Raw genomic sequence first — 27,873 nt, 5'->3', positions numbered from 1 at the left:
ACACCCAATGGACGCAGCCTGGCTTACTTCCTAGTCCCCAGCATCTGTCCGTGCACTTCTGCGGGCTCGTTGCCACGTCAGGCTCCAGTTTTCTGCCTCTCAGTTGCTCGGCCTTTGCAACCAGGGTGCCCTATGAGGTACAGAAGGCTCTCCCAGGCCAGCCGCACTCTCGAATTGCTGTGTCAGCTGCCCTCCTGTCCCTTCTCTAACTTTTCCATGGAGCAGGGCTAATCTCAAGCTATTCTATTCAGCCAACTTCCCAGATGTCCCCCTACTGCATTTATTTTTTTAAAAAATTTATTTATTAAAAAAAAGAAACAAAATAAAACAACATACATAATCAGTAAATCACAATATTATCACTTAGTTGCATATTCATCATTTCTTAGAACATGTACATTAATTCAGAAAAAGAAATAAAAAGATAATAGAAAAAGAAATAAAACGAACACAGGAAAGAAAAAAAAAAGATTATACCTACCATACCCCTTACCCTTTGCTTTCATTGATCACTAGCATTTAAACTAAATTTATTTTAGAATTTGTTCCCCCATTATTTATTTTTATTTCATATGTTCCACTCCTTTGTTGACAAGGTAAATAAAAGGAGCATCAGACATAAGGTTTTCACAATCACACAGTCACACTGTGACAGCTGTATCATTATTCAATCATCCTCAAGAAACATGGCTACTGGAACACAGCTCTACATTTTCAGGCAGTTCCCTCCAGCCTCTCCATTACATCTTGAATAACATGATATCTACTTGATGCATAAGAATACTTCCAGGATAACCTCTCGACTCTGTTTGGAATCTCTCAGCCATTGACACTATGTCTCATTTCACTCTTCCCCGTTCTGGTCGAGAAGATTTTCTCAATCCCTTGATGCTAAGTCTCAGCTCATTCTAGGAATTTTCTCAATCCCTTGATGCTGAGTCTCCGTTCATTCAAAGATCTCTGTCACACATTGCCAGGAAGGTCCACACCCCTGGGAGTCATGTACCATGTAGAGAGGGGTAGGTTGGTGAGACTGCTCATTGTGTTGGCTGGAGAGAGAGGCCACATCTGAGCAACAAAAGAGGCTCTCTTGGGGGTGACCCTTAGGCCTAAATTTTAAGTAGCCTTGACCTATCCTTTGTGGGGTTAAGTTTCATATGAACAAACCCCAAGACTGGGGGCTCAGCCTATAGCTTTGGTTGTCCACACTGCTTGTGAGAATATCAAGAATTCAACTTGGGGAAGTTGAATTTCTCCCGGTTCTCACCATTCCCCGAAGGGGGCTTTGCAGATACTTTTCCACTCACTGATCGAATCACTCTAGGATTCATTGGGGCATCACTCTGGACAAACCAGCAAAATCTCATGTTCTACCTGAGATTCCAAGTACTTATGGCATTCAATCAAACTATCTACATAAGTTATATTAGGAAATGCTCTAGTCAAAATATAAATTTTGTAACTGATAAACATTTTTTGCTTTAGTCTCACACACAAGGGGACATTTTAAAATACTAGTTACCATCTATTTTCAGCACCCTGCAATGATGACATTCCTTTGTTCTTCCTGATGCAAAAACATTTTAAAAATTGTACCTTGTACATTTCACTATTATTATATACTCTAGGCATTCCTAGATTATACCATCTCAATCTTTAACATCTATCTTTATTTCTGATTTCATTTATGCCCCCAGTCCTCCTTCCTCTATCATTCTCACTTGCAGCTTCATTCAGTGTTTTAACATAATTATATTACAATTAGGCACTATTGTGCTGTCCATTTCTGAGTTTTTGAATCCAGTCCTGTTGCACAGTCTGTATCCCTTCAGCTCCAATTACCCAATATCTTACCCTATTTCTATCTCCTGATGGTCTCTGTTATGAACAAAATATTCCAAATTTATTCACTAAAGTCAGTTCGTGTCAACGAGACCATACAGTATTTGTCCTTTAGTTTTTGGCTATTCTCACTAAGCATAATGTTCTCAAGGTCCATCCATGTTGTTACATACTTCATAAGTTTATTCTGTCTTAAAGCTGCATAGTATTCCATCATATGTATATACCACAGTTTGTTTAGCCACTCGTCTGTTGATGGACATTTTGGCTGTTTCCATCTCCTTGCAATTGTAAATAATGCTGCTATAAACATTGGTGTGCAAATGTCCGTTTGTGTCTTTGCCCTTATGTCCTCTGAGTAGATACCTAGCAATGGTATTGCTGGGTCATACGGCAATTCTATATTCAGCTTTTTGAGGAACCGCCAAACTTCCTTCCACAGTGGTTGCACCATTTGACATTCCCACCAACAGTGAATAAGTGTGCCTCTTTCTCCACATCCTCTCCAAAACTTGTCATTTTCTGTTTTGTTGATAATGGCCATTCTGGTGGGTGTGAGATGCTATCTCATTGTGGTTTTGATTTGCATTTCTCTAATGGCCAGGGACGTTGAACATCTCTTCATGTACCTTTTGGGCATTTGTATTTCCTCTTCTGAGAGTTGTCTGTTCAAGACTTTTTCCCATTTTGTAATTGAATTGGCTGTCTTTTTTGTTGTTGAGTTGAACAATCTCTTTATAAATTCTGGATACTAGACCTTTATCTGATATGTCGTTTCCAAATATTGTCTCCCATTGTGTAGGCTGTCTTTTTATTTTCTTGATGATGTTCCTTGATGCACAAAAGTGTTTAATTTTGAGGAGTTCCCATTTCTTTCTTTCTTTCTTCAGTGCTCTTGCTTCAGGTGTAAGGTCTATAAAACCGCCTCCAATTATAAGATTTATAAGATATTTCCCTACATTTTCCTCTGTTTATGGTCTTAGACCTGAGGTTTAGATCTTTGATCCATTTTGAGTTAACCTTTGTATAGGGTGTGAGATATGGGTCCTCTTTCATTCTTTTGCTAATGGATATCCAGTTCTCTAGGCACCATTTATTGAAGAGACTGTTCTGTCCCAGGTGAGTTGGCTTGACTGCCTTTTCAAAGATCAAATGTCCATACATGAGAGCACTCTATTAGATTCCATTGGTCAATATATCTATCTTTATGCCAGTACCATGCTGTTTTGACCACTGTAGCTTCATAATATGCCTTAAAGTCAGGCAGCGTGAGACCTCCAGCTTCGTTTTTTTTCCTCAAGATACTTTTAGCAATTCGGGACACCCTGCCTTCCAGATAAATTTGCTTATTGGTTTTTCTATTTCTGAAAAGTAAGTTGTTGGGATTTTGATTGGTATTGCATTGAATCTGTAAATCAATTTATGTAGAATGGACATCTTAACTATATTTAGTCTTCCAATCCATGAACATGGTATGCCCTTCCATTTATTTAGATCTTTTGTGATTTAACAATTTCTTGTAGTTTTCTTTGTATAGGTCTTTTGTATCTTTAGTTAAATTTATCCCTAAGTATTTTATTCTTTTATTTGCAATTGTAAATGGAATTCGTTTCTTGATTTCCCCCTCAGATCATTCATTACTAGTGTATAGAAACACTACAGATTCTTGAATGTTGATCTTGTAACCTGCCACTTTGCTGTATTCATTTATTAGCTCTAGTAGTTTTGCTGTGGATTTTTCAGGATTTTCGACATATAGTATCATATCATCTGCAAACAGTGATAGTTTTACTTCTTCCTTTACAATTTTGATGCCTTGTATTTCTTTTCCTGTCTAATAGCTCTGGCTAGAACTTCCAACACAATGTTGAATAACAGTGGTTATAGTGGACATCCTTCTGTTGTTCCTGATCTTAGGGGAAAAGTTTTCAGTTTCTCCCCATTGAGGACAATATTAGCTGTGGGTTTTTCATATATTTCCTTTATCATTTTAAGGAAATTCCCTTGTATTCCTATCCTTTGAAGTGTTTTTAACAGGAAAGGATGTTGAATTTTGTCAAATGCCTTCTCTGCATCAACTGAGATGATCATGTGATTTTTCTGCTTTGATATGGTATATTACATTAATTGATTTTCTTATGTTGAATCATCCTTGCATACCTGGGATGAATCCTACTTGGTCATGATGTATAATTCTTTAATGTGTTGCTGGATTTGACTTGCTAGAATTTTATTGAGGATTTTTTGCATCTATATTCATTAGAGATATTGGTCTGTAGTTTTCTTTTTTTGTAATATCTTTGCCTGGTTTTGGTATGAGGGTGATGTTGGCTTCATAGAATGAATTAGGTAGCTGTCCCTCCTCTTCGATTGTTTTGAAGAGTTTGAGCAGGATTGGTACTAATTCTTTCTGGAATGTTTGGTAGAATTCACATGTGAAGCCGTCTGGTCCTGGACTTTTCTTTTTCTGAAGCTTTTGAATGACTGATTCAATTTCTTTACTTGTGATTGGTTTGTTGAGGTCATCTATTTCATCTTGAGTCAACGTTGGTTGTTCATGCCTTTCCAGGAAGTTGTCAATTTCATCTACATTGTTGTATTTATTGGCATAAAGTTGTTCATAGTATCCTGTTATTACCTCCTTTATTTCTGTGGGGTCAGTGGTTATGTCTCATCTTCCATTTCTGATCTTATTTATTTGCATCCTCTCACTTCTTCTTTTTGTCAATCTTGCTAAGGGCCCATCAATCTATTGATTTTCTCATAGAACCGACTTCTGGTCTTATTTTCTCTACTGTTTTCATGTTCTCAATTTCATTTATTTCTGCTCTTTGTTATTTCTTTCCTTTTACTTGCTTTGGGGTTAGTTTGCTGTTCTTTCTCCAGTTCTTCCAAGTGCACAGTTTTTTCCTATATTTTTGCCCTATCTTCTTTTTTGATATAGGCATTTAGGGCAATACATTTCCCTCTTAGCACTGCCTTTACTGCATCCCGTAAGTTTTGATATGTGTGTTTCCATTTTCATTTGCCTTGAGATATTTACTGATTTCTCTTGTAATTTCTTCCTTGACCCACTGGTTCTTTAAGAGTGTGTTGTTGAACCTCTACATATTTGTGAGTTTTCTGGTGCTCTGCCTATATTGATATCCAACTTCATTCCTTTATGATCTGAGAAAGTGTTTTGTATGATTTCAATCTTTTTAAATTTGTTGAGACTTGCTTTGTGACCCAGCATATGGTCTATCTTTGAGAATGATCCATAAGCACTTGAGAAAAAGGTGTATCCTGCTGTTGTGGGATGTAATGTCCTATAAATGCCTATTAAGTCTAGCTCCTTTACTGTAATATTCAAATTTTCTGTTTCTTTATTGATTCTCTGTCTAGATGTTCTGTCCATTGATGATAGTGGGGAATTGAAGTCTCCAACTATTATGGTAGATGTGTCGATTTCCCTTTTCAGTGTTTGCAGTGTTTGCCACATGTATTTTGGGGGCATTCTGGTTTGTTGCATAAATATTTATGATTGTTATGTCTTCATCCTGAATTGTTCCTTTTATTAATACATAGTGTCCTTCGTCTCTTTTAACTGTCTTACATTTGAAGTCTAATTTGTTGGATATTAGTATAGCTATTCCTGCTCTTTTCTGATTGTTATTTGCATGAAATATCTTTTCCCAACCTTTCACTTTCAACCTATGTTTATCTTTGGGTCTAAGATGTGTTTCCTGTAGACAGCATATAGAAGGATCCTGTTTTTTAATCCATTCTGCCAGTCTATGTCTTTTGATTGGGGAGTTCAGTCCATTAACATTTAGTGTTATTACTGTTTGGGTAGTACTTTCCTCTACCATTTTGCCTTTTGCATTTTGTATGTCATATCTAATTTCCCTTCTTTCTACACTCTTCTCCACACCTCTCTCTTCTGTCTTTTCCTATCTGTCTCTAGTGTTCCCTTTAGTATTTCTTGCAGAGCTGGTCTCTTGGTCACAAATTCCCTCAGTGAATTTTTGTCTGAAAATGTTTTAATTTCTCCCTCATTTTTGAAGGATAATTTTGCTGGGTATAGAATTTTTGGTTGGCAGATTTTCCCTTTTAATAATTTAAATATATTATTCCTCTGTCTTCTCGCCTCCATGGTTTCTGCTGAGAAATCTACACATAGTCTTATTGGGTTTCCCTTGTATGTGATGGATTGCTTTTCTCTTGCTGCTTTCAAGATCCTTTCTTTCTCTTTGACCTCTGACATTCTGACTAGTAAGTGTCTTGGAGAATGTCTATTTGGGTCTATTCTCTTTGGGGTATGCTGCACTTCTTGAATCTGTAATTTTAGGTCTTTCTTAAGAGTCGGGAAATTTTCAGTGATAATTTCTTCCATTAGTTTTTCTCCGCCTTCTCCCTTCTCTTCTCTTTCTGGGACACCCACATGTATATTTGTGCCCTTCATATTATCATTCAGTTCCCTGAGTCCCTGCTCATATTTTTCCATTTTTTTCCCCTATAGTTTCTGTGTCTTGTCGGATTTCAGATGTTTCATCCTCCAGTTCACTAATCCTAACCACTGTCTCTTGAAATCTACGATTGTAGGTTTCCATTGTTTTTTTCATCTCTTCTACTGTACCTTTCATCCCCATAAGTTCCATGATTTGTTTTTTCAGACTTTCCATTTCTTTTTGTTCATTCCTTGCCTTCTTCATATTCTCCCTCAATTCATTGATTTGGTTTTTGATGAGGTTTTCCATGTCAGTTCGTACATTCTGAATTAGTTGTTTTAGCTCTTGTATCTCATTTGAACTATTGGTTTGTTCCTTTGACTGGGTCATATCTTCAATTTTCCTGGTGTGATTTGTTGCTGGCATCTAGACATTTAATTACCTTAATTAGTTTATTCTGGAGATTGCTTTCACTTCTCTAACCTAGGGTTTTCTTGCTAGATGAATTTGTTGTCTATCTGTTCTTTGCCCTTCAGTTCAGCTTTTTCTGGACCTCTAGATTAGGTTTTGTTTAACAGAGGATAATTTTTCAGTTCTTGTTTTCTTGTTTCTTGCCCTGCTTGTATGATGCCTTTTCCCTCCCCACCCTTAGGAGGGTCTACGTAGGTATTATAGACTCCAGCCAGGTTTTCACAGACTAAACTGGCCTCCTATCAGGGGGAAGGAGTCACCTGTGTCAGTTTTCCTTGAGGGCGAGACCCAGCAGGTTAAAAGACTTTCCTGTGAAGTCTCTGGGCTCTGTTTTTCTTATCCTGCCTGCCCAGTATGTGGCATGTCTGCCTGCCGGTCACACCAACAAAAAGATGTTGCAGCACTTTTAACTTTGGAAGACTCTCTCTGCTAGGGGCATGGTGTGGAGATGGAGGAGAGGTTGTAGGCTGGTTTTAATGGCTTCAAATGCCAAGCCCTGGGGTCTGAAGTCCTTGAGAGAGGGATTCCACCTGAATTGGGCTTCACCCCTCCCCTGGGGAAGGCACAGGTGGGAGACAGCCCTGAAAGCAGCCCATTTCTGCCTATGCCTGGGGCAGTTGCAGCCCTAGAAGTCCCGCTGCTGAATCCAGAGGCTGCCAAGTCTCCGTAGAAACACAGCCACTAAAACCTCTGTTTCCTCCCCTTTCCTTTTTCCGTGAGCCCAATGAGTCAACTCGGCCTTGACCAGGTTTAGAGTCTCTTTCCTTTCCCTCTGGGAAGCCGCCTGTGGGGAAGGGGTGCCGGCCGCCACAGCTTGGGGAACCCATGGTTTTGGGGAGGCTTGCAACCAGTCCAGCTGGTCCAGAGTGGGGTACGCTGTGTGTTTGGTCACTGATGTGGCTCCGGGAGCTGTTCTGTACTGTTTCTGGTTATTTAGTAGTTGTTCTGGAGGATGAACTAAAACGCGCACATTGATAAGCCGCCATCTTGGCCCCTCCCCTCAACTGTATTCATTTTTAATATTTTTTTCTCCATATAGCTGTGCACCTATCATCCAACTGACTCTCTTTTGTTGTGAAAATAACATATATACAGAAAAGCTATAAATTTGAAAGCACATCACAACAATTAGTTGTAGAACAGATTTCAGAGTTTGGTATGGGTTACAATTCTACAATTTTAGGTTTTTATGTCTAGCTGTTCCAAGACACTGGATACTAAAAGATATCAGTTTCAGCAATCATATTCATTTATTAAACCCTACCTTTTATATTAACTCCACTGTAACCTTTGAATTTTCTCCACTCTTCAGGGGTATTTGGCTATTGTCATTCTAACCTTTACAAGTTGGAAGGGCTATCGATAATATGGGATGGGGAATGGAACTAAGTCATGTTCTAAGAGGTTGGTGCCTCTACATTTCAGGACTTATCTGGTCCAGGGGCACATCTGGAGGTTGTAGGTTTCTGGAAAGTTATCTTTGTGCATGGAACCTTTGTAGAATCTTATACAATGCCCTCGGTACTCTTTACAATTGGCAGCAACGGTTTGGTTGGGGTTTTGCAAGTTACGATTGGTAGCAATGTCTAACTGAAGCTTGTGTAAAAGGGGCATCCAGAGTAGCCCCTAGACTGAAACTCTCTCAGTCACTGATGCAGATATTTATTATGCTTTTTCCATCTCTTTTGGTAAGAATGACACTGTTAATCCCATGATTCTAGAGGCAGGCTCATCTCTGGGAGTCATTTCCCACACTGCCAGGAGGACTTTCACCCCTGGATGTCATGTCCCATGTAAGGGGGAAGGCATTAGTTTCACTTGCAGAATTGGGCTGAGAGAGAGAGAGGCCACATCTGAGTAAAAAAAGGGGTCCTCTTGAAGTAACTCTTAGGCATACCTATAGGTAGGCTAAGCTTCTCTGCTACATACATAAGCTTCACAACAGCAAACCTCAAGATCAAGGGCTTGGCCTATTGATTTGGGATGACCTGGCAATTCTACTACTTGGTATACACTCAGAAGATCTGAAAGCAGGGACACAGACATTTGCACACTGATGTTCATAGCAGCATTACTCTTAATTGCCAAAAGATGGAAACAATCCAAATGCCCATCAACAGATGGATAAACCAAGCATGTGTGTGTGTGTGTATGATGAAATATTATTCAGCACTAAGAAGAAATGAGGTCCTGAAATATGTGATGGATGAATCTGGAGGACATAAAGCTGAATTAAATAACTCAGACACAAAAGGAGAGATATTACATGATTTCACTAATATGTAAACTCAGCAGGATACAGGATACCTAGAAAGAGACAGAAGCTAGGGAAGGGGGAACAGCAACCTAAGATGTTCAGAATGTGTAATGAAGTTGAACTTAACATGTTTGGAAATAGATATGGGATGAGGATAGCTCATTATTGGAAACAGTGCTGTATTGTACATGAATTTGATTAAAAGGGGTTGTTTAGAGTCATATGTTACCATTCAACAATACACACTTAAATAAGTTCTTGCCCGAGCTAGTACAAATGTACAACACTGGTTCAAAGAGTTAATAATAGAGTAGTATGTGGGGAAAAAATACTAATTGCATATGACTATAGTTAACAGCAATACCTTAAATTTTTTTTATCAACTGTAATTGCTGTAACTAGGGTTAATAATAGGGGGAGTTAAGGGCTATGGAAAGTGTCCTGGGTTTTCTTTTTTCTTTATCTATTTGATAATTTCCTTTTTGGAGCAATGAAAATGATCTAAAATTGAGTGTGATGATGACTGTACAACTAAGTAATGATATTGTGAGATACTGACTATATACTTTGGATGGAATATTTGATGTCAATACATCTCAGTAAAATGTGCAAAAAAAAAGGTTTTAAATAGCTAAAAAAAAAAACCAAAAAAAAACATCAGAAGCAAAACTGAACAGACCAGGGATTCATAAAGAATGACTAGTTTACATGGCATAATGGCAAGAGCAGAATACACAGCTATAACTTTCCAAAACTAAATAACAATCAGCTCTTCATCCACTAGATCTTTATATAAGGATAGTCTTATATTGAGATTCCTGAATTGTACAGGCATATAATATAATTTATTCCAAGTTGAAAATAGAGTCATTTACAAAATCAAGTTGAATATTTTTCTCCTTTTTAAAAAACAAAACTTTTTGAAAGCTGCTTTATTGGGGTAGGGGTGGTGTTAAACATACTATTCTATCATCTCCTATTATCTTTGTACTTCAGAGACAAAATAATGTTTAGAATTAGTTCACTTTATCTCTACCCATTTATATGAAACTTCTCCAAGGTTGTATGTAATATGGAGAAAAGGTCCCATGGTTAAAAAAAAAAAAAGAAAGAAAAATGCTGTATTGAAAAAGAGAAAGCCACTGCTCAGAAGTTAGTGCCAAATAGTTTTCTACACTGAGACTCCTAACACTTTGAGGTTGGCCAGGGCTGTAATGCCACCTAATTTTGTTTCTTTTCCTTTGGGAATTTGTTTTTTTGTAAAATACCAACGATTCCACTGTCATGGGAGGGTAAACATGCAGCCATTAACACAAATCCCACCTATAAGGACAAGGAATGAAAAAAAGTTATCAGAGGCCAACTGGCTGTCCAAACGGGGCACGGGGCTGACACCGCTTCCTAGGGTCATGTCCAGAAAGTCAAGTTGTCACTGCAATGACTACTGGAACTAACTCATGCTATCAAATTCACAGGAGATTGACTGTGCAGGGTACCAATATATGTTTATAAATCTAGGCATCCAATTCTTGAGACTCCTAATGTTCATATATACCATAAAGGTGCCCCCCCCTTTTTTAAAATATGGAACGCTTCACAAATTTGCGTGTCATACTAATCTTCTCTGTATCGTTCTATTTTTAGTATCTGTGTTGCCGAAGCGAGCACAAGGTGTTCCTTTTTCAATTACAAAACTATTCTGTGCAATTAAACTGCATTGGGTAATTTTTAAAAGGGGGGGATGGGTGAGTTATTTGATGGGAGTAGGAATCCCAGCTAAGGCAAGTAGGCTTTCCTGCAAACCATTTTTTTCGTCTGCAGAAAACCTGATGTATCTGCAGAAAAGCCTCTCATTAATCAAAATAGCATATCTATCACATAGTCACAGTGTTTGTTTCCTAAGTTTTCTAGCCCTCTTAGGTAATATTGCATAAACAATGAAAAAGTTTTAGCTTCTAATTCGAGATTCTATGGGGCCATCAATTTTTTTTTTTTTTACCACACTGTTCTTAAGATGGATTATAAGAAAATCTCTTGACAGAAAAACTGGCTGAAAAATGTGTGATCTGATTCAGGAGGCTGATTGAAATAAAAGTTTTCTTTTAAAATTCTTAAAACTAAAAATTCAGTGCTATAGGTAATTTTTCAAAATCGGTGACTATTTCTAACTATAAAATGGAGACAGTCTTAAAACTCAAACAGAAAATTAAAAATATTTACTAACAGAAAAGGAGAATGCATTCTACAGCATTTTCAATCCTCAGTCTTTTACTATAACAGTTTAAAGCCAAGGATCCTTGTTTTCAGTAAGACTGCTAAAACCTGTGGTCTTTTTTTTTTTTTTCCAGTTTTATTCAAACTGTGCCACTTTGTATGTACCATACAATCCATCCAAAGTGTACAATCAATAATGGCTTTTGGTACAATCACAGCAAATTAACCACCACAATCAATTTGAGAACATTCTCATTGCTACATACACACACATACACACCCAATACCCCTACACCCCATTATCAGTACTTTGCTTTGGTACAGTACCTTTGTTGCAAGTGATTAAAGAATATTCCAATGTAACTATAGTCTTTAGTTTGCACTGGATGCATGTTTTCCCACATACCACTCTATTCTTAACACCTTGTAGCAATAACATATATTTGTTCTAGTTCATTTAAGAACTTTCTCATATTTGTACAATTATGAGTCAGCATCCATAACAGGTTCCACTGTGTTATACAGTCCCATGTTTAATCCTCTGGCTTTCCTTCTAGTGGTATACATGGCTCTAGACTTCCCCTTCCGACCATACTTACACTCAGCATTGTTCATTACATTTACAACATTGTGTTTAGCAGTCTTTACATTTGGTTATTTGTTCAGGACCAGAGTGAAGCTTCAAACACACACAAAGAAGGGATTAAACTAAACTGTGAGCAGCTGTTTAAAAAAGATCACATACACATACAATAGAATTACACACTTTAATCTGACTGATATGGAGAGATTGGGGGGGGGGACATGAAAGAAATTTTATTTTAGCTTTTCTATATGCATAACCAGATATTCTTTCCAAAAAGTATAATGAGGTTTTAAAAACCTCATTTTATCATAATACTTCAGGAAACCATATATATAATCCAGGAATACACTATTGTAGAGAAGGAAAATCATCATGGGCAAAAAAAGATTAAACCAAAGAAAGGACCAGGGTTATAAGCAGTTCTAAGGTGAGTATATCAGCAGAAATAGTGTAAATGCTCTTGACTGTCTACTATGCAAACATGCTAATGAAGACTGATACTTGGTCCATGTCTTCTAATTTTTAAAACATGTTTCTTTGGAAAAATGGCAACAGTGGCTGGTAGTGGAGCTGTCCTTTTAGACACCCAGTTTGTTGGCCTGGGTGAGAACAACTTTGAGAACTGGCATGAAAGCAGAGGTCTCACTGAAGTTGCTGGTGCTAACTATGTGGGTATGGATGTTCAATCCTTCTAGGTAGTTTCGCGTTTCAATGCTCCTTGCAATGTTGTGTAAACCATTGATGATTGTTGGTGATAGCTGAAATAAAGGTGGAACCAAGAAAAATAATGAAATTAAAGGAGAATTTTGCAAAAGACCCCTTACAAACATTAAACTCAGATATTTAAAAGGGGCTTGAAATAAACTACAAAAAATGTATAAGCCACTTAGCACTTTTAGAAATAGTTTCTTGGACCAAGTAACTCTTAAGTTGTAAAATATAACCATACAAAATGATTTATGTAAGCAAACTGTTTATGAATTATACATGTATAATAAGCCATGTATTTTCTTTTAAAAATAAAGCTAAGTTACTCACCATAAACTCAAAAACTGTTTCTCTTCACTTAAGAGCTTTAATTCCTCAATTATTTTAGATATAGCCTCATACCTTTTAAAATTTTTCCTAAGCACATGAAAGAGGTTAAAGATACTTACTTATGATACCTCAAAGTATGGACCCAATTTATTTTAAAACGTTCTCTACAACAGAGACCCTGAACTTTTAGTTCATTTCCTTTTTAGGGTAATAGGACTCATTGTACACTCAACTCAACAATTCTTAACTATTTTTAATGATCCTTACTTTTCATCTCTCAAAACCATAAGACTTTCATTTTTTTTTCATGTCATTAATTGGACTACCTGTCCAAATTTTTGAGAAAGGACTTTGTTTTGGACCAATCAATGGACCACACCACTTCCTTTGTTACATCACTTTCTCTGGTCTGGTTCTCATGGGAACAGTGGTTATTTTTATCTCATAGGTCTGGGTAGAGGGAATGGGGAAGTGGAATGCTGAAACACAAAAATATATAAAAAGAAAGTTCTGATTCTTTTTCCTCTCCCTTATTCTAGTGCTTTCAGTAAAACAAACAAACAAAAAACAATTCTAGAAAGGAATGGAGATGGGAGGGACAAGAGAACAGACACAGTGCATTTGCTCCTTACTACTGGCTATCTTCATAGTTAAATGAAGTCATATGAACCTGCTTATCTTGTGCCTACGTTTGGCTTTGGCTTTGGCTTTGTGTTATAGCTGTTCTGGAAGAAAAGGATCAGGAATCTTAAACTATGAGAAAGATTACAGATTTAGTCTCTGGAAAACAGAGTATCTTTCCAATCCCCGATTTCTTGATTCAAGTGACACACAAAACAGAAAAAGGTCAGTTACTTTAGCGCTAATACAGGCCAATATGTATTTCTATTCTCTGCTAAGAAAATGATTAAAAATTTCTTTCTCTCTCTCTCTCACACACACACAAATACACACTGCTCTGTCCTATCCCCTCATCCCTGATGGAAAAAACTAAGACTTAGGTCTTTAAAGCAAAGCCCATTCTATAATTGTCATGATAACTCTGCCCTCAACCATCTAAATGAGAGTGCTGATGAGATACTTTCACGGGTTAGGGGCCATTTCTGTAGTAGCAACCAGGAATACATGATTATCACAAATCCTTTTTCCCCCAAACTTACTGTCTGTTCCCTAAGTTTATCATACAGAAACTCCAAACGTTTGCTGACATCATCTAGCTTCCTCTTGGTTTGCTGCAGGAGAGGAAAAACAAATATTATATTTGAACATTAATTTTTATCCAAAGAACTTGCCTTATCCCTTCACTAAGCTTTACACTAAAGATGCTGAACAGCTCCATTTAAAAGAGAGATGGAAGTTAACTATGACCAAGAAACTTGAAATAGATTCTTAGAACAGAGATTAGTAACCTATTTAGAAGGGGTTGAGTATCAAATGAGTTCTTAAAGAGTTTTAAAATATTCCTATCCTAGTATAGTGAGAGGAAATGATTCCAAACTAAAATTAAAGGTTTTAAAATTATAATAGAATTAATTTAATAATCAATACACAATAGCCTTAGAAGGACACCAGTTTTTCAAGATTTACTGAGTGTCTACTAATGTGAAGTGCTGGGAACACAGTCTTGTGTCTCATGGACCTCAGATTCTAGTGAGTGGAAAGAAGAAACTAAGTAAATATATTATATGCCAGATGGTGATAAGTGCTATGAAGAAAAGTAAACAGGGTAAACGTACTAGGAATGTTGGGATGGATATTATTTTATAGGGTGTAGTAAAGAAAGAGCAGGTGGCTACAGTGGCATTTAAACAGAGATTTGGAACAGGTGAGGAAGTGACCACTGCAGTTATGTAGGGGAAGAGTTCTAGGTAGAAGGAACAATAAGTACAAAGTTTCTGATGCTGAGGTGCTCATGGTGTGTGTGAGAAAAGAATGTCTGTGGCTGGAGAGGAGAGGAAGAGAAGAGACCATGAAGGAATAACATGTTACGTTGAGCTGGAAAATTACTTTGTGTTATTTGGGTATAACAAAAGTTAAAAAAAAAAAGAATAAAGCTGTGTTATAAAAATCATTTCAATTATTGACTAAAATGAGTTTTTGTGGAGGAGAACTATCACAATGCTAATCCCAATTATCTACCAGCAGGAGCCCTACCAAGGGGGCAAGGGCAGCTGGGCAGAATAACAGAACTCCCCCAACTTGTTAGAGGAATTACAAAACAGTTTGTCTTTATGGTTCTCTTCTGCCCGTGGCTTCTGGGTACCCACAATTTCTAAGGGATGATGGCATGGTGACCTACAAGAAGTTAAATGCAACAAAAATTTATTGTGCTGGGTCATGTACTATGTGTCCTCCCAACCTCTCTGAAATGACTTATGCCTAAGGAAGGATTAGAGTTTTGCCACATTTTCATTAGGACTTCTCCATTTTTGAATGACTAAGGTCTATCCATTTAGGATTGTGCCTAAGGGACAACACATATCTGGTTAACAGCGTCATTTGCTCCCTTGTTCCCATCACTCCCAAAGTGTGAGGTGCTAAGGTTTATGCTTTAAAAAAAAAAAAGCATAAACTCTGCTTTCCTGACACTTTCAGTACATAGAATTGCTTTCCATAGGACTAGCAGAAAGCTGCACATATTAATACTCAATGTTTGATGAAACAACATTACAGAAACTGATTTTTAAGCAGACTAGTGGCCAGTGGCTAAATAAATACATTCAATGTTTGTTGGCAGAAATTGAAATTTCATTGAAAGCAAAACTGACTTTGTGGAATTTTTGTTGCTGCTGAGACATAGGCATCCTCATTAAGTAAAATCAGTTGCTTTTTATTATGAATGCATCTCTACATCTAAAATATTTACCTTTTTGGGGGGGGGGGGGCGGGTGCATGGTCTGGGAATTGAACCCGGGTCTCCCGCATCTAAGGTGAGCATTCTACCACTGAACTACCCATGCACCCCCCAAAAATATTTAACTATTTTAAAGAGATTTGCAAAGTTATATATAAGACGATCTAGCTACTTTAAAAAGTTTCAACACAAGCTTAGAAAAAACCTGAAATCTAAGTTTCTTGCAAACTCAGATTTGTATTATGTTTTACTTATGTGCCAATCATGAGGTTTGTCGATGAGAGACAGTATAGCATTAAGTATGGATTCTAGAGCCAGATTGTCTGGATATGAATCCTAGCTCTCACCTTGGGCATCACTTAATTGCTCTTTGCCTTAATTTCCTCATCTGTAAAATAAAGATTACAAATCTATATACCATGGGGTTGTAAGGATTAGATAAATTTATATATAAAAATCAATGAAAATTATATATGTAAAATGAACTACATAAATGAGGGTTTTATTACATTTGCAGAATTTTTGTTTAGAAAAAGACCTTGTAGTCTTCAAGCAATAATTAGAAGAGCTTCAAAAAAGATATCCTCATTAAACAAAATATGAGAAAAAATACCTACAGGATCTGTAGCTGAAGAGAGACAGCGTTGAATAAGATCCTCAAATGTGGTCTTCAGAATGAGGTGCTCATCTGGAATAGGTTTCTTGGTAATTTTCTCTGTTGGCAAAGTCTGCACATGCTGGAAGCAATAATGACATCGGAAGAGGATCAGAAATGACCAGAAGCTACCTAGACACAAAGCCCTGAATCTATGTGATAAACAAAAAACCAAGCTTTTTATAGATAGGCTATTAAAATCAAATGAAATCTTAATGCATGAAATCACTTGGGATAAGTAAAAATGAAGTCCTAAAATTGTGAAGAATGTGCAGGTACTCCTACAAGTTGAATTTTCATAAACAGGATTGGATATAAAGTAATTGATTAATTAGGGAACATACGTTGATAATTATTGTATATATCTGATGAGAAGTAGACCTGTGCTAGCAGGAAATAAAAAGAACAAGGCATTGGAATACAGAGCTGGCTAGTTTGAGTGGCTGTTTGTTCTGTTTGTTGGCTCGTTTTTGTTTATCCTGGACTACTTCTCTTCTAGGTTTATTCTTGGAGGGTGTTTACTGGGCTATTATCAAAATGTCAATATTAAACTAAGGGTTAAGATAGAAGAGCCCATGATCTTGCTGAGTGTATATGGAAAAACAAAGAAGGAATGTTAGATTTTGTTTTATTAGTGCCTTTCTTTATTCATTCACGCATTCAAGAAATTTTGGGCAATTATGTTCTAGGCATTAGGCTGGGTACTGGATATGTAATGGCTAGCCAATGCAAGACTGAGCTCAGTACTTAGGGATTTTATAGGCTAATGGAAGTTAAATGTCATAAATGTATGTAAAAGAGCAAATGTGATAAGTTAAGAACACTCAGTGAAACCAAGAGACAATATAAGTGAGACTTGACTAAAGGCAGGGGAAGGCTCTCTTGAGAAAATTATATCTGAAGGATAAGTAAGAGTTAAATGGTTAAGTAGAGAAGGAAAAGCATTCCAGACAGAAGGAAGAACATGTGCAAAGGAAGGATCATGGATACGAGGGGACTTTAAATGGTCAGTTTGGCTGGTGCAGTGAGAGAGTAAGGAGTATAGGCTGAGTCCTCCCAGACAATATTAGGTATTTAGGCCTTTATTTTGAGAACAATGGGAAGCTATAATACTGTAAGCAAAGACCAGATTAGAGATGGATCAAAGTAGATGTTGGCAGACCGGTTAGGAGGCTCCTGCCCTGGTGAAGATAACAGTGATGGCAGCACAGTTCCAGGTGGAAATGTAGAGAGGGAGGGATTCAAGAGATTTATATAAAGTTGTATCAATAATCTTTGGTGATAGATTTGAAATAGAGGTTAAGGGAAAAAGAGTATAAAGATGATTTTGCTGGAAACATATTCTGACTACAAAGACATATAGCTATGAAGCTCTGCCTTTCGGTAGTGACTGGGGTTCTGGTCTAGATGAATACAGCATACATTTCTAAACAAAGGTAAATGGCTAGGTAAATAATATAGACTTGCACTCATTAAAAAATTATTACATTCTTGCAGAAAAAAGCAAGTCCTTCCACCTATGAAAATACTTATTTTCTTAATGCATCTTGTAATATCGAGAAGTTCTTTATGCATTACTATCTCTTTACAGCCAAGCAAACCCTTTTGACAGAGATAACATCTTGATTTCAAGGAGTCAAAGATAAAAACAGATAGTAGAAATAATTTCTTCCTAGCCAGGAGTCTGTTTCATCTACTTCGGTGAACTTTGACCCAAACTCTTCATCCTCTTCTAAAGAGTTTATATATAACCATGTAATTGGAAAAAAAAAAAAAAAAAGGCATGGTTAATCTTTAACAAAGGGTTAATGTTTTTAATTTAGGTTGCCTAACCTGAAACCAAATCTATTTACCTGTCCATTAATACATGTATAATCATAAACATTAACATATTAAAGAAAATGTACTAAATTAGAGTTACTTCCCTCCTGTTCCACTTCAACAGATTTACTGTTACCTGGATGGTATTTCCAGTAGGAGCCCCTGGAGCACCTTCGATACTGGGCTTTGTGAAAGATGGTGGCATGCCTGGTTGACCAAGAGGTTGCTGTATGCCATGGAAGGGCTGGCCACCTGAGAGATGTGGCTGTGGGAATGGAGCTTGGCTTGAAAACTGTACTGGAGCCGAAGGTTGCTGCTGCAGCATTTGTGACTGGGGGTCACCCAAAGGGTTCATGATTGGCGATGTGATGGGAACAGGAGGCATGAAGTTTTCAGGTATCTTTCAAAAGATAGAAATAAAACCATCAAGAGTAAGAATTAAAAGGATAGCAACATTTCCTCAGCTATAAATAAAGGAGCTAGACTAAATTCATAGTTAAAGAAAAATTTTTATATTAAAAAACTGTTTTCAAATGATATTTTATGTAGAATTCTAGAGTAAAACATAAAAGTAGAGCTAATGTGGTTAAGAGAGGTGGGGAGCTCAATCCTGGACCCCTCAGTCTCCCCTTATCTGCTCACATTTTATACCATAACAGGAAACCAAAACTGTGGCGTTTTTGAAAAAGGATGTTAACATCTGGAGAAGTCTATTTAGTAATACTGGAATCAGAGGCATCAAATGTGTTTTGCCTGTTTTTTTTTTTTTAATGTGCTCAGGATGTAATACCCTTTCACCCTTTTCCTAAATAGATATTACTTGTCAATTCAATCACACTAAAAGTAGTTGGTCAAGTTTTTGGTTATTGTTAACCTAAATTTTGGGCTTCCCTCCTTATTCAGTTACCTCCCAATTTTACGTCGTGGGTTCCCTTTAGGAGAAGGGTGAAACCCAGAGTAAAAGAAGTAGAAAATGGCTTGGGAGAAGAATGGAAGAAGGATCTTATTTTATGCTCTTATAGTTCTCAACAGTTAAATAATGCTCAGATGCAAGGTTATTTCTTCATTCATATTATATGTGATAGACAAAAAATCCAAAATATATTCCCAAATTCATGATTATTGTTGGAACACAAAGACCAAAGTAGTTCCTAAAAAAATATTTGAGAAATCTGAATTTTTTTCGTATTTCTTGAAAGAGGCCTGTTGGGAATTTACATCTTTCCTTCTAAAAGGGCTTTAATTCACACTGTCATCATCAGACCAAGGTTTTGATGATAGTGTGTTCTACTTTCTTTCCTTTTCTTCATGGATTAGAAGATAAGTGTTGAACTAACACTTTAAATATAACAGTCAGGAAAGTTTTTCCTTTAATAGGCTGGGCGAACTGTGGTGTACTCCAAGGGGCTATGTGATTAGCTGAACATCTTTAGACAATTGGATGGAGAATAATAAATCTTTTTCTAATACCTTCTTCTTCTTGGGTACTCTGTTTAAAGCTGGAGGATCATTCCAACCATTCTGACGACCTATAAAAGATAATAAGAGGGCATTTTTCTCTTTACAATCTTGAAATGAAAATAACTGTATCCCTCATATATATGCCTTCAAATTCTACCTTAAACCTAAAGTAACTACTCCAAATGTTTTAATAGCTGAGCTGTGGGTATCTCTATGTAGTCCTGAATTCTAGAATTCATTACCTCTGAAGTCACAAGGCCTCAAGCAAGATATCCTGATACTTGTTTTCATTTAAAGGAAAGAGTTGTGCTACATTTAAGGATAATGAAGTCTTTATATCTATACTAGTTTTAAACCTTCAAAATCAGTTTACAATTCTGTCCTAATAAAGAAAAAATTAGCCACCTGAGTCTGCTTTAAAAAAAGGCCTTTGATATATTCCAAAGCAGCAATCTCTAATTCCTTAGAGCACAATTCAACATAAGTAATTAAGCAGAACATCATCTGCAAATGCCAAGCACAGTTGAAACACTGTTTAAGAAAACAGAGTCCTACAACCTAACACCAGTAATTTTTATTATCTTTCTTTGGCAATCATTTATAAAGCAAATGAGTATGCAAGTATCTGTGTTAAGGTGTTTTTTGTTTTAAATGCCATATACACACACAGACACAGACACAGACACAGACACACACTCCAAGCGGGTACCAAATATAAAACTAAACTTGTCAACTTGAGTAAATTTCTTTTCTCTTTTAAAAAACTGTCATCTCAAAGTAAGAAATGGACACTAGCAGCAAAATTCATTAAGTACTTTAGTGCCAGCGTCTTTAAAGAAAAAAGGAATAAAACATGTTGGAAATAGTATAGGATACCACAATATTAAATCACAAGAAAACTGCGTAGCAAACGAAACCTATGATCCATACATAAAGTCACAGTAACTTTTTAAAAAAACAGGATCTTCTTGTAACCACCATCCAAATCCTTTTTGATTAAAAAAAAAAAAGGCTCAAAATACTCAAAAGTTAATTGCAATATTAAACAAGATGCTGTTATCTGCTTAACAAATAAACTTCTGGTCATACACAGAATAATAATTCAGTCTTCTTTCCTCTCTGTCTAGTCTTTTGAGAAAACATCCAAATAAATTCTTTTTGTTTCAGTGGGGAAATAACCATGGCAGATAACCCTGAAAATAATTTTAAAACTTTATGTAAGACAATTTTGGTATAGCCGTTGTCTATTATGTCTTATAAAATGGAGGACTTCTATTATATACAGTTATTTTTGTCATCACATACAATTAGTTGAAAGATTTGATTAAATTAATAAAACCATTAGAAAAAGATGATCAGATTTAGAATATTATCAGCTTTGAAGTTCACATGCATTATTGTGGATGTCAATTCACTGATTGTATTCAATGATTCAAAGATTTCTAAAAGTATATTTTATACCCAATTCACCTTCCAGCATAGGTGCCTGGTCTTGGACAGACTGAATTTCTGTAGACAAAATGTAAAAGTCACTTAAGCTGTATTATCCCCAAAGACATTCTAAACTCTATTTCTCATTTTATAATCGTTTCCCTTTTTCCCTCAACCCCCAGAAAGAGCACACTAATTTTATAAGTGAATAAACTTAACTTCTTAACCAAGCCATGTGAAATGCCTTCTATCTAATTAAGAAAGTAATCAGTTTTGGGGTAAAGTGAATTGAATTAAGTTGTGTCAAATCCAATTTAACTCTTTTTTTTTTAAAAAAAAAAAAAACATGGGCAGGCACCAGGAATTGAACCCGGGTCTCTGTCCTGGCAAGAGAACTCTGCCACTGAGCCACTGTTGCCCGCCCAGATCCATTTAACTTTAAACCTCATTTTCTTCTCTTACTGTACCAGTTAGCTCTTCAAAGACAAATTTTTATCGCTTCCTATTTAAAACAACAATAGTTCCCTAACTGTTTGCACGAACTGTTTTTCTACTATTTGATCAATGAAGCTCTGTATTATGACCGAGGGGACAGCACTTCCTAACATGATATAATTTTGGTATTTAAAGATGTGTATCCAAATCACTTGCAATCAGATTCTAATGCAGTATTTATTGGGATAGGGTTTGAGATTCTGTATTTCTGTTTAGCTCTCAGGTGATGACAATGCTGCTAGTCCAAAAACTTCTTTAAGTAGTATGGATTTAAAGAGAAATGGAATTTCTTCACTGTACTGCAGACTTTGTATTTGCTGCATTTGTTAAAGATAAAAATGTTAGACAATCTTAACAGGGTGACACCAGTTTTCATTGATGCGTTTGGGAGGTCTCAAGACCCTGCATTCTGTCAAAATAGTAATTTTTTTGGTCACATCATAAATTGGTATAAATAAGAATAGGCCCGGCAAATACATATCCATTGCACATGGTCATTTCTGTAAGACTATATGGCTTTGCAGAATGACTTAACACACGTTTCCCAGAAATCCCTACTTCTCTTAAAAGAACTGAAATTTCTAGCAGTGGAGGCTAGGAAAGACAGTTAAAAACAAACAAACTAATTTCAATATTGTCACATATGTAGGGTCAAACCAGGCTCAGTCTCAAATCAAAAGCATGCAGAGGAGGTATATCATAAGCATATATAAACTTATGTGAATTCAACTACCTTCACTTAGGGAGAAAGGAAATCAAGACAAAATGGTAAAGTAGTATGTTCAACTCAGTTTGAGCTCTACTCAAGAAGCTCATGCCCCATAAAAATTTGTGAGACAGGAGAGATAAACTCAGCATATCTCATTGTGTTGTGTGTGATGAGAATATCTAGATAGATGTGTTTCACACATGATGGCCCTAAACACAAGCTCATTTCTTTATTTGGGCCTTGAAGAAAAGGGTGATCAGGGATAGCTGACTGTAAATGACTTCTATTTCTACCTTAAATGATGACTTTACAACCTAAAAATTCTTAGCAAGTTATGATTCCATATATAGTTAATAAGTACCTGTGGAGTCATGTGTATATATTAGAACAGAGGACTGTCAGTGTGTTTGTTCAGCCCAAGCTTTTTACCTGCTCTGGAACTATAGATGCACTCTCTAGCACAAGACTTTAGTTTCTGGGCCAAGGATGTCAATATGTTACAAACCTACAAGTACCATGAATATTTGGGCTCAGTCCTTTTTTGAGGTAGTAATTTCAATAACTGGTCCTCCTCCTCTGCCCAGTGAGACAAAGTGGCAATGCCTTAAGTAAAGTCCTGGGAGAATATACTCATTCAACAAACTGTTAGCAGCACAAATAAATTAATGGAGCAATTTCAGATGACACCTTAGCAAAATAATACCAAAGTCATAATGAAATCAAATTTAAAGTTAATTCTAATTAAAATGAGTGAAACCTAATCAATCAATACTAAAGAGATTCTGAACCAAAACATATAGCTAGTTGGCTAACTTAACTGATGGGCGAGGGGAAGAGTCGGTTGAATAGAAGGTAATAGTTGTACAGTAACAAAAATCCAAAATAAAATATATGCCTGCCTTTTCCTAACCCCGAACCATGCAATATATTTAGGCACGTGTTTTACTTTACATGTACTACTTTACTTTACATGTGTTTTTGCTTTTATGGCTTTAAGTGGATTATGTAAATACAACATTTTTATAACACAATTTAAACAACCTCTATTTTACAGATATACATTTTAACAGAGACATTATTAGGTAAAGCAAGTTACAAAAAAGAACATAAATATCCATAAGGAGACAATATCATGGAGTTCCATTATATATGGGGAATGATGCTCTTGGCCAACATTTGAAAAAGATCAACATAGCATAGTCTAATCTTGGACATAACTATCTCATATAACTGTGAGGAGGAAATAATCTTTTATGCTCTCTCAAAAACCTACAAAGACAGGATAAATCTCCTTTTTACTCTCTTCATTAAACATGACACGCGCTTAAAGGTATAGAAAAATGGTTTAAGAAAAAAACAATATATAAAATTACATGTATATATACATACATATGTATGTTAAGGCTTCCAGTTCTTTAAAAATGCATATACACTCAAATATATGTATGCATATGTGTGTATAAGAAGGAAATAAACCTAAATTATATTTGGGTGGTAGAATTACAGGTGATTTAAATCTTTTTTATACTTTTTAGATCTTTCAAATATACTTCCTCTGGGGAAAAATTAATAAAAACCAATGAGAAAATTAATTTAAAAAAGTGAAATGGTGTGTGACTGAATACTGTTAATCTTTATCCATTGCAGCGTACAGATGAGTCCTCCAATGATCTCTGGGGAAGGCAGAGAGGACTGCTCATCTCACAAGCAGGAGCAGAACTACATGCCATGCTAAATCAAGGCCCAATTCTCAGGGAATTTTCTTAGGGACTTTCGCAAGAGTACAATGGTAGGATCAAGGAACTGGCTAGCTAAAACATTTTTCAATGGATTCAGAGACAAATATTAGTGCCAATGGCTTGAAGACTACTGACTAGAAAATAATCCGAGATGGAGAGACTAGAACATCCCAGTCAATCATGTACCATTTCCTTCTCTTACAGCCTAGAATGTCAAATTAACTAAACAAAGGGGGAGCCACAAAGTTACAAATTAAAATTCAGAAAGATCTGAATCCAATGATACAAGATAAAATGGAGTTCTTCAAAGAAAAGTAGTAAAGTTAATCATGTTCCTTTCCTTTATGTGAAATGTTAAAACCAGGTCCTATAATTTGACTAAGGAACGTTTATAGAAATAACTTTTTTCCGGAACACTGTTTCATGGAAATACACAGTATTATACCCCTTCAAGATTCTTCTATGTGAGGAAGCACAAGGCTGTATACCTAAATTTAAATTTCTACTGATTAACAAAATCATAATGTTCAAAAGATATTGTGATAGTTTGAAGGTCATTTTTATCAGAAAAAAATGTTCCATATTTGGAAGTGCTTTCCTTTAGTAACAAGGACACATTAAACCAGGGACGAAAAAAAAATGTGACTGGCAGTATCCTAGTAATTCTACATAGTAAGGCAGGGAAAACTTCATGCATCCCTGTGTTGCAATCATGGAAACAATGTTGCACTATCCTAACTCAGGCTTTTACATTACATTTGGAACTAAGAGAAAAGTCTGTTTTCCTTTTCTCTGATTCTGCCATGCTACCCACAATCTAACTTGTAAGGTCAACTCCAGATTAATATTCCTCAAGTACCACTCTGACCACACCACTAAGCAGTTCAAAATTCTTCATTGGAACATTTCTTCTTGCTGCATATGAACTTTTTGCCCTGGCACTAGAGACTCTCTAAAATTTGGCCCACATACAAATTTTATGTTCTAACTTAAAACAGAGTTGTGGGCTGAACCAGAATACACTATCCTTTTCTGCCTACCTACCATTCCCTCTGTCTGGAATAATTCTGATTCACTAAGGATTCAATGAATGAATGTTTTATTGATTGACTGACACACTAGTTTCTCTAAGCCATGGGCATATAATTCTGTGGTTCACTAATAGATGGCTTGAAAAATATATAGCATCTGTCAGGAATTATCTACTGGATGAATGGAATTTCCAAGTCCTGTACAGAAAGAACCATTATGTAAAGAATTAAAATATACTAGAAAGATAAAATTTTCAGTCACAAATATTTATATAACCCAAGAAAAAATTTAAATACCCCAAAATGAAATATGATAAAGATGTAACTGTTAATTAAAATTTAAGATTGTTAACTGGGAAGAGGTAAATAGCAGCTAGGTTTAGCGCATGCCAAACACTGAAAAATTGTTCATTTGGCTTTTTTTATTAGTTACTTTTTCTCAGCCAGATTAGAACATTCTGTTACCTTGTACAGAAAATGCAAAGACTTTAGCTAATGGTCAAATGTACATAATCTCAATATTTATTGCTTAAGAAGAAAAAGATACCCATTTAAGTTAGACTATAAAGTAATAAATGCCCAGAACAGTGTTGTTAGATGATTTTTCTAATTCTGTCATGGATGGCCATTTCTATCACCTGTATCACTATTAGACTACTTTGTACAGAAGAATGAATATGGGCTGTGAAGGTTGAAGTGACCCTGGTTTATATCTCACCTTGGGGACTGCCATTTCTGTGTAATCCTGAGAACGCTATATAACTCCTAGGAAAGCTCAGTTTTTTCATCTGCAATTTTTTGAAAAATAATTTTTCCTATTTCTCAGGAATGTAAGACTTAAGAAAATATGTGACAAGTGTGAGTACATATAAACATACACTGCTCAATAAATGTTAACTGCTTTCCTATTTCCCTGTGCCACTTTTTAAATGGGGATTTACCTGATCCGGAATCCATGGTACTTTTTTCACTCAAGAACACTGATTAGTACCCAACTATTCAGAATGGAAATTGTCTTTACTCATACAGGTTTAAAAGGTAATCTTTGGAACTTAACAAATGAATTACCTCTTGTCTCCAATATATCAAATTATTGAACTTTCTGAAGATTATTATGGAAATTTTATTTGTACAGTGTATGTGTGTGTGCATGTATGATTTTTAGTACTCTGGACTTTATATATACTTGAGAAGGGGGAAGAGGATGTGTGTGTAATTCTGAAAGTAACTATTCATAAAACTTCAAAAGTACTAATGTTTGAAAATATTTTATATCCACATTAAGCCACATTATTAGATAACACTTCCTCATTAGATACAATTTTACAATAGCTTCCTTCAGTAATTAAAACTACTGTTTAGTGGAGGAGGGCCAAGATGGTGGCTTAGCAAGGTGTGGGATTTAGTTCGTCCACCAGAACAGCTAATAAATAGCCAGGAACAGTACAGAACAACTGCTTGGGCCACATCAGTGACCAGACACACAGCGTACCCCAGTCTGGACCAGCTGCAAGCCCACCCAGAAAAAAGAGTCCCCCAAGTTGCTGTCACCGGCTCCCCTCTCCCACAGGAGGCTTCCCAGAGGGAAAAGGAAAGGGACTTTAATAGCAGCAGGGGCTGAGCAGAACCAAACTCCAATTGTGGAATTAAGTAACAAATTCTGACTATAAAAAATAGGCCCCAAGCTCAGTTGAACCTTGAGTAAAGCTGATGTTGCTGGTTTTTGCCCTGGCGCAGAAGGGGCAGGGCAGATGGAAAAAGAAAATAAAACAAAACAAACAAAAAAAGAGGTTTTTTTGGATTTGAAAAGGTCTGGGCCCAGAAGGAAAGGAGGGGGCACATAGGACCTGGAGATACACAGAGCAACGTACCAACTTAAGCTCTTGATTGGCAAACCCGAGGAATGGAGGTTCTGCTCTGAAAAGGATTTTTTTTCTTTTGTTTTGGTGGCTGTGTTTCTACGACTTGACTGCTTTTTGGATACAACTGCAAGGCTTCTCCAGCTCCACTGCCCCAGGCATAGGCAGAATTCAGCTTCTTTGAGGGTTTGTCTGGAGCCTGTGCCTTCCCCAGGAGAGGGGTGGGGCCGAGCTCAGGCAGAATCCCTCCCTAAGGAGTTCAGACCTCAGGGTCTGGAAAACTGACGGATTAAAGTCAGCCTACAACCTCTCCTCTGACTCAACCATGTCCCAGCAAAGAGTCTGCTGAAGTTAAAGATATGGCATCACCTTATGCTGGTGGGACCTGCAGGTAGACAAGCACGACATATTGGGCAGGACAGAAAAAACAGAGAGCTCAAAGGTTTGATAGGAAAGCCTTTCAATCTGCTGGGTCTCACCCTCAGGGAAAACTGACACAGGTAATTCTTTCCTCCTGAGAGGAGGCCTGTTTGGTCTGGGAAAGTGTGGCTGGGGTCTATAATACTTCAGGAGACCCTACTAAATGGGGGGGAAAAGGCAATATACAGGCTGGGCAAGAAACAAGAACTGAAAACTTCTGATCTGTTAAAGAAAACCTAAGCTAGAGGTCCAGAATTAGCTGAACTGAATGTCAAAGAACAGATAGACAACAAAGTCATCAAGAAAATCCTGGGTAAAAAAAGTGAAAACTACTTCCAGAATAAACTAATTAAGGTAATTAAATGCCTAGATACCAGCAAAAAATAACGAATCATACTAGGAAAATGGCAGATATGGCCAGTCAAAGGAATAAACCAACAATTCAAACGAGATATAGGAGTTGAAACAATTCAGAATGTTTGAAAAGACATGGAAAACCTCATCAAAAATTAAATAACCGTAGCCAAAAACTAAAGGACAAATACTGTATGGTCCCACTG

At 36.5% G+C, this 27,873-nt stretch overlaps 1 protein-coding gene, 1 non-coding gene and 1 pseudogene across 16 annotated transcripts in view; all 3 read right to left on the bottom strand.

Moving 5' to 3' along the window:
• Positions 1-10,578: 10,578 nt before the first annotated feature.
• LOC143668615 (U6 spliceosomal RNA) lies at positions 10,579-10,668 on the bottom strand (annotated as a pseudogene).
• A 1,299-nt stretch (positions 10,669-11,967) lies between these two features.
• SEC31A (SEC31 homolog A, COPII component) overlaps positions 11,968-27,873 on the bottom strand; it is a 104,388-nt gene continuing 88,482 nt past the window's right edge. For 10 of the 15 annotated variants that reach the window (XM_077142983.1, XM_077142986.1, XM_077142995.1 and 7 more), the window contains 5 exons: positions 19,639-19,697; positions 18,305-18,568; positions 16,310-16,429; positions 13,999-14,070; positions 11,968-12,558 (listed from right to left, as the gene is read on the bottom strand). In XM_077142983.1, coding sequence (XP_076999098.1) covers positions 12,379-12,558; positions 13,999-14,070; positions 16,310-16,429; positions 18,305-18,568; positions 19,639-19,697 — 695 coding nt within the window. In that variant the 3' untranslated portion in view covers positions 11,968-12,378. Of the gene's footprint in view, positions 12,559-13,998; positions 14,071-16,309; positions 16,430-18,304; positions 18,569-19,638; positions 19,698-21,099; positions 21,139-27,873 lie in introns of all 15 variants that reach the window. The other 5 variants (XM_077142982.1, XM_077142984.1, XM_077142987.1 and 2 more) reach the window with 1 other exon arrangement.
• Positions 15,728-15,798, bottom strand: TRNAL-UAG (transfer RNA leucine (anticodon UAG)). The gene has a single exon. It is a non-coding gene; the product is annotated as a tRNA-Leu (tRNA).

The sequence above is a fragment of the Tamandua tetradactyla genome, chromosome 24, assembly GCF_023851605.1.
Source record: "Tamandua tetradactyla isolate mTamTet1 chromosome 24, mTamTet1.pri, whole genome shotgun sequence".
Classification (NCBI taxonomy): Eukaryota; Metazoa; Chordata; class Mammalia; order Pilosa; family Myrmecophagidae; genus Tamandua; species Tamandua tetradactyla.
The sequence above is the reverse complement of the archived record's forward strand: the minus strand, read 5'-3'. Positions and strand labels throughout refer to the sequence as shown.